General features: G+C 34.4%; 1 protein-coding gene across 1 annotated transcript; it reads right to left on the bottom strand.

The window, feature by feature from the left end:
• Positions 1-348: 348 nt before the first annotated feature.
• Positions 349-7,661, bottom strand: LOC18609420 (Threonyl-tRNA synthetase). Its single transcript, XM_018116410.2, has 19 exons — positions 7,120-7,661; positions 6,961-7,020; positions 6,390-6,479; positions 5,981-6,055; positions 5,743-5,871; positions 5,560-5,649; positions 5,096-5,184; positions 4,915-5,011; positions 4,740-4,826; positions 4,480-4,564; positions 4,104-4,198; positions 3,774-3,806; positions 3,598-3,684; positions 3,086-3,178; positions 2,254-2,346; positions 1,927-2,148; positions 1,107-1,178; positions 848-919; positions 349-670 (listed from the first exon to the last, which is right to left on the bottom strand). The coding sequence occupies exons 1-19, from the start codon at positions 7,600-7,602 to the stop codon at positions 575-577; spliced, it is 2,148 nt and encodes a 715-aa protein (XP_017971899.1). The 5' UTR covers positions 7,603-7,661; the 3' UTR covers positions 349-574.
• Positions 7,662-8,092: the final 431 nt, after the last annotated feature.

Below are 8,092 nucleotides of genomic sequence, written 5' to 3'. Positions count from 1 at the left end.
GGATTTTGTCCTTTTTTGTGGTAATAAATATGGCTCGTATCAGATGCCTAAACAGAAGAAACAGGTGTAGAGTTCTCTCAATAAACGACCCAACTTCCAAACTATAAATAAAGATGTAAAGCATAAAACATAACAGGTCTTCTCTAGGCTTACCGAGGAGGGAGGATGCATTAGAATTTGATGTAAGGGCTGGAATTTACATTGCATGCATTTTATCATCCAATGGTTCTTAATTAAATGCATGATTTTCCTTCAAAATGCAGCAGGTGACGGTTATCCTGTTATTCTCTCACAATAAAAAAGGGAGGGAGGGAGGGAGAGAGGCCCAGTTAGCTGCCCACAAAAGTATTTCAACAGTTGACCAAACAATAATTTTATCAAAAATTAAAACCCACTGCGCAGGTGATCCATCAAAAACAATTTGTTATACCATGTTAAATTTAAATAGAAAAAAAAAAAAAAAGAATACAAATACAAAAATGGTATTGATCATGGAAACCAATGTCACCATCAATGAGATATCCACCAAATCACATATCAGGGTGCAATAATAGAATCCAACAACACGTCCATCCTAATGAAAAGCTGCAATTTCATCCTTTAAGTGTTGGAGTAGGCCCTCTATGCTCATTGAAGTGAGATCTCCCTTATCCCTTACCCGTACACTCACCTGAAAACATTTCAGGCATACATGACAATTAAGGGAGGGAGACATGACAATTTACTGCTAACCAAGCATAGGTCTAATTAAAGAAAAAAAAAATGAACAGTGAGGAATGAAAAAGAAATTTTCATTCGCAATGCAAAAAGGTACCCAAATCTATTCAATTGCTTCGGATAGACAAACCTGTTTAGTATTCATTTCCTCTTCCCCAACAACCAATATATAGTTGTATTGTGCCAACTGAGCTTCTCGTACCTGCAATGTGAAAAGGTGAAACAAGTGCAAATAATTCAGTCCAAAACGAGATTGATAACGTATGATAGTCATCAATGACACTGTGGCTTCATTCTAAAGCCTAACTTTCTGTAGAAACTGAGAGAGCTTATGACATGACTGCTAAATCATTGAAATTCAATATTATTGAGGATGCCAGTCGTTGCACCTTTTTCTGGATCTTTCTATCAGTCAAATCAACATCTACATAATAACCAGCCCCATGAATCTGCTCCTGAACCTATGAAAATGAAAGAAGAGATAACGTTGGCATCAATGACTGAAGCATAACAAAGTATTCACGAATCAACAACAAACTAAGCCTTCTCCCACTCTGTCGGTCAGCTAAACGGATCCTAATATCCTATTATGACATTGTGCTCTACTTGGCAACCATATCCTTAGTAAGATAAAAAATGCAAGGTCCTGTTTTAAATAGTTTTCACCCACATCTAAGATATACAACTTTGCTCTCAGAATTTTCCTCAAGCAAGTAATCAATTCTCTACTTTGGCAAGTTCATATGAAGACTTCAGAACAACATATATAATGCCTCATGAGTCATGACATAATGAAGTTAAACATCAAAAATAAGAAAATAACAGAAAAACTGATCCTCAAGATTAGATATAAAGACATTTAACTGCTAACAACAAACACATCAAAGCAAGAGACGAAAATTACCATCATGGTCATGATTTGAAATTGTAAAATGAGGGAGATGATGTATTTGCTATGCCAAGCTTACCTTGACAATTTCAAGTACAAGTAGCATGCAACCACGCAAAAAATAAAATTCTGATCCAATACAGGGGAAACCACCATGCCAGAATGCAGAAGAAAATCCATAGAATTTTAAGATATCATATATAATGATTACATGTAGACGCACCAATAACTTTCATAAGGTTGGCAACGAAAAATGAAAAAATGAAGACAAAATAGAGGTCAACAAACAAGCTAAGGAGCATACTGCTAGAGTAGACTACCTCTCTTGCATAATCCTGGGACTTTGCTGACACAGGGCAAACAATAGCTTGGCGTGGACTAAGCCAGAAGGGCCATTTTCCTTTGTAGTGCTCCAACAATATAGCAAACATACGCTCAACAGAACCCAGGATAGCTCTATGTATCATAACAGGTTTCTCCCTCTTGGCTTCATCCTCCGCTGAGTACTCCAACTTGAAGCGATCAGGAAGTTGGAAGTCAAGCTGCAAAAAAGGGCATCAACTAATAAGTGATAATTATCGTAAAACTACAACAAATTAGACAGTGGAGACAAAGAAGAAGATGAAACACAATTGAAAATCACAAACCTGTAATGTTGCACATTGAAATTTCCTATTTAAAGCATCAGATACACTAATATCTATCTTTGGACCATAAAAAGCCCCATCTCCTTCATTTATCTGTACAACATGACTCTCGAGTATAAGCATCTAGACAATAGCCTGGTAAAATGGATGGCAACATAAAATAGTCCTTAAATATAAAACGGAGAATATAAAGCACAACAAATAGATCACAACATGCAAGCCAAACATGCAAGATTTTCTCTTCTCTTAGCAATAGAGAATTCCACTGTTTGTTTAATTAGACAAATCAGTCTACCTCAATAAGAGCACTTCGAATTTTCAACTTACAAAATTTTATTCAAATTGACTTCTCATTTGAGAAAAAAAATTTAAGATCACATTCTTCAAACAGAAAACAATGCAGTGTGAATGAAATACACAAAATCATGAAACCAGCTTTTCTCATAAAAAGATGCCAAATACAAGAGAAGAATACGGAGCAGCACAACAAACACACTTGGTGTACTCTCCATTTTGGCTCAAACATTCCAGCCAAGTAGCTGGTCACAATTTGAAATCCCATTTAATCTTAAGCTTGAACTAATATTTGACTTGAGCAATAACCCATTAAGGCCAAAAAATTGATGAAACTCTATGCATTTTTATGTGCATTTATATTGGTATAGTCATGCCACATTCTTAGGAAAACAAATATAGACTGTACGCTTAATGGTGGTTGTAAGCTGAAGCAAAATTTTCTCATTTGTTATCCACAGCAATTAATTCTGAAACAATCTATGGGGTGAATAACCGTAAATATTGACTATATGAAGGTGTTAAATAGAAAACTGACCTGCCATGGCTTCCCAGACTCATTCAAGGCTTCTGTAAGAGCAGCTTCAGCTCTCTCCCAAGTTGCCAAATCGCCGAGGTATTTCTCTGGCCTCTACAATTCAAATATTTGTAACACACTAAATAAAAAATTTCATCCTAGAATACACCCAAGCATAAGTACAACATAAATAAGTCATCATGAGTCTTCAAGTCCTAATACTACAAAATGAATTGAAGAATATAACTTGATGCATGTAGAAATATTAGGTCTCTATTTGAAAACGATTTTTACCAAAATATATTGAAATACTTAAAATGTTAAAAGAAAAAAATTCATTGAAAATTCAACATACCATAAGTGGTTTTATAAGTATACCATCTCAAGATATACACCAATGATCCACCAAGTCAGATTTCCAGTTCACTAATACTTATTCCAACTTTGATTATTATCTTGAACTGAGATTCCCTGGAAATCTGAAAAAACTAACTCCAATCTCTAAAATTTGGAGTAAATAGAGCTTATCATACCGTAGATAACTTCAGCTCATAAGTAAACCCAAACACAGAGTAAGCATAGTCAATGAACTCCAGGACATCTTTTACTTCTTTCTTTATCTGAAAAAAAGGTAAAACATGCGTTATAAAGGAAATAGGGAGCTAAAATATTTCACAATTCTGTAACTTACAATTTAAAGGCACCTCACCTGAGATTCCCTACAGAAAATGTGGGCATCATCCTGAAACAATATGAAGACTAATGTCACAGAAAGGGGGGAAAAGAACATCCACCATTAACCAAATACAGTTCATGAGGTTGCCAAAGAAGCTTGTTTAACTAGCATGACTAAGCAACCAAAATGTATAAGATCTGAATAAAGACTTCTTCCAACTTAAGTCCAAAAAATAACAAAGAAGTTTCCACACAGCAGTTAATTATGGTAGACCAAAATTGACATTTAATATTTAGCAAAACAAAGGTACAGAGAGTTAGCAAGGAGCATGATCTCAAAAGTTTACACCTAACTTCAGGGTACCTGCTGAAACCTCCTGACACGAGTTAACCCGGTCAGCGCCCCACTAGCCTCGTTACGATGCAAGACACCAAAATCAGCCAGGCGAAGAGGTAGTTCTGCATGAATTAATCAGTATGAGAACATTGCTGTGAAGCCAGAGATGACAAAATGAATCACCTTAATCAGCATTAACTACAGCTGACAACCATATGACTCAAAAAATGCTTTCAAAAAAATTACAATTTAAATAAGCACATTCTTAAGGCTAATGTTTGTTCACATATTAAACAATGATAGACAAAAACAAGGGAAAGCGTGCTTCCGTAGGAAGCAGTACCATCATCTTCTAGCACAGAATTAGGAGATATTTTTAAAGAAACATACAGATGCAACTGACCTCTATAAGAACGAACTCTGTGCTGGAACATTAAGCAGTGGCCTGGGCAATTCATAGGTTTCAGTCCAAACTCTTGTTTTTCAATCTGTGTAAGTAACAGAACATCATTTAAAAGGAACATAACAGGAGATCTAAATACTGAAAATATCCTTTTAACACATCATTTTAGATTCCTAGGAAATGCACATAAAGATTCACTCTACAATTAAAACCACACAAATCAGTTACTTTTTTTCTTCTATAATTACACAAAATCTCACCTCAAACAAAAACATATTCTCCTTATAATTTGCAGCATGACCAGATGTTTCCCAGAGATTCATATTATACATGTTTGGTGACTTAACCTGAAAAAAATTATGCAACTTTATTAACTCATTATTCAGATTATATAGTTTGATATACTGAAAGAAAGAGAGAGAGAAGACTTGTAACCTCTTGATATCCCCTTTTCCAATATTGATTTCGTATAAATTCCATTAGTTTGTTGTATATTCGAGTTCCATGAGGAAGAAAGAACCAACTTCCTGGGCTGAAAGTTACCAAAGATGCCAAAAACCAACATCATAAACATTCTTGACCATGCTTGTGTTGAGCATATTAAGTTATGTCATACCTGAGGGGGTGACAAAAGAAAAGTTCCTGCTTTGTACCCAACAATCTGTGGTCATACTTCTTTGCTTCTTCGAGCTGAAGGATATATTCCTGGGAAAAACATTAACATTCATGAGAACTAAAGATGTTATGTAAGGACAATCAATATACTATGAAACTAGAGAACATCTCCTTTTATTGTAAAAGTACCTAAACTCTATTTTTTGTCTAGGTATGTTAAAGTAAACCTAATACAAGTAATTGACTTCTAAAAGAAATTCTTGCTATGATTCCAGATTTTTTGTATTCTTTGAATCATAATAAAAGAAATATATATATTTCTCTATGCATCATACTCTTATATCATTGCTTCAACAACCACAAATGAAGCAAATTTAAAACCACAAAAATATTGAAAAACTAGCACAAGTACAATAATGAAGCCCATAGCCAGAATCATAACAAAGGAGGAAAAAATCTTTTCACCTTTAAACGTTTCTGATCAGGATAAGATATCCCATAAACTCTTTGTAAACTCTCACGATCTTTGTTTCCCCTCCAGTAAGCTGATGAAGCCTGAAGATTAAAATTTGTGAGTAAACCAGGAAATGGTAGTGAAGATTAATCCATATATCTCCAAAACATAACTTTGATATATCATGTAGTCACCTTCAAACATGCAAATGCCTTCACAAAGGATGTATTGGGAATATGAGGCCCACGACACAGATCAACCAAGGGTCCACATCTGTATACTGTAATAGTTTTGTCTGCAGGCAAATCATTGATGATCTCAACCTGATTATAAAAATATCAATGCAGAAATTAGTACAATGGAAAAACATATGTGTACAAAGGAATCAGTTCAATTAATATGAAAAATTGAAAATAACACCACTCAACTTGCCTTAAAATTATTCTCGGAAAAGATCTCAATGGCTTGTTCCCTTGTCACTTCAATGCGCTCAAAAGGTTGTTTTTCCTGCATCAAGATACCAAAAAAGAAAAGAATCTACCATGAAATAAGAGTTTTACTACTAGCAAAATTCCCAATTAATAGGAGCATGAAAAAAAACATAAACAACCACTGCTCAACATTTATAATATGATTTTAAAACTCCTGACTTTTCCTTGAAACAGGTATGAGCTGACTAGTCCAAAAGTGTTACAATATGCACTAACTCAACATGAAGCTCTGGAACATGGAAAATAAAATTACTGTATAAACACCAAATGAACATGGATACTGGTTTAATGTGACCATAGATAAAACAATCAGAAGCAAGAAGTCGCTCATTTAGGAAGATTAATAATACCGCAACAGCTTTCAATGCCCTAGCTTCAATTTGCTTGAAGTGATCCTCATTCAAGCCCAATTCACCATAAAATGCATCATAATAGAAACCCTGTAACACCACATTACTGTCTTGTAAGAAGGTAAATTAACAACTAATAAATCTTGGTAAACCAACTTAAGGATCAAGATGAAAAGAACTAAAAAACAAATAGTAATTAAAACCACAAAATTATCTTCAAATGCCTGCTTAAGTGAACAATCAAACTGATATGGAACACACAAGCTAATAAGCACAGTATTTTCAATGATCACAATCCATAATGCTTCATCCCGACTAAAGCCAACTATATGAAATATCATTCAATCTCTTCGCCAATTCTCCAAAACTCGCATACAAAGACACAGAAATTCTTTTTTAAAAAAAAAATCATACTAGCGTATCCTACACAACAAAAGTATCAAATGTGTTTACGGAACAAAAAAGTTATCGGATGTGCAAATTTTTATAACTATCATATAATTGTAAGAGACAAAGTTGTGTACAAAGAAGCATTTTTCCAACATAACAAAGACTCAAGCTACTAACGTACCTCCCCTCTTGTGGTACAAGGCCCAATGCATAGTTTGCAACCATATATGCTCTCAAGAGACTGCATAACCAGCAATCCAAATAAGCAAGTTATCCCCCAAAAAAACCAAACAACCAAAGAATGAAATGAAAACAAACAGATAAAAAATTCCCATTTTACCTGACCAAGAATGTGAGCGCTAGAGTGCCAGAAAGTATCACGACCTTCATCGCTATCAAAAGTGAAAATCTTAAGCTCACAGTCACCTTCCAAAGGCCTATTCATATCCCACAAAACCCCATTGACCGAAGAAATCAAGGCATTGGCAGCCAAACTCTTGGAAATTCCCTGGGCAATATCCATAGGGGATGAAACCCATGTCTTCCCTTCCTTAACTGACCCATCAGGCAAAGTGATCTTGATTGGTTCGTGCGGGAGGGACTGAAGATGAGATTGCTGTTGAGACTGGAGGGATTGGAAGATTTTGATGCGCTTCTCGATGACTTGGTTGAGATAGGCTTCGTCTTTGGGATGAGAAGAAGCCATGGTCAAGGCGGAGAATAGGCGGAGAGAGGAGGAGGGTTTAGAGAGGAGGAAGAGAGCTGGCTGAGAAGAAGAGGGAGAAATGGAACGGCGGAGAGTAGAAGAGAGAGTGCATAGCATAGAACACAAAGGGATTTGTTCTTTTCTGAGCGTTTATTAAATTTTTTCAGCTATGGAGGTTTAGGGTTTTATAGTGTATTTTTTTAGGGGTATCAGCTATGTTAAATGAAGGAAATTTTAGTTCCTTCATCCTACAAATTAAATAAACTATATGGAAGAGTTGTTTGACAATCTCATATATAAATTCACAATTGGGTGAAATTTGTAATTACTTGTATGTAAATATTATTTTTAGTTGAAAATCAAATATAATATTTATAAAAATTTTAAATTATTTTAAAAAAATTAAATAAACAATAACTTTTAATTAAATTTTTATATATATATTTTAAATTAAATAAGTTTTTTATTATTAATGATAGATTAATTATTATTACTATTAATTAAATATCATTTATTATTTTATATCATATAAAAATGATGTGACACTATATAGATGATGAAAAATTATACATCATCATGTCATTCTCACCAAGCTATATCATTATCA

The sequence above is a fragment of the Theobroma cacao genome, chromosome 2 (genome assembly GCF_053813885.1).
Source record: "Theobroma cacao isolate CCN51 chromosome 2, ASM5381388v1, whole genome shotgun sequence".
NCBI lineage: Eukaryota > Viridiplantae > Streptophyta > Magnoliopsida > Malvales > Malvaceae > Theobroma > Theobroma cacao.
This window is presented reverse-complemented; position numbering and strand designations above follow the sequence as displayed.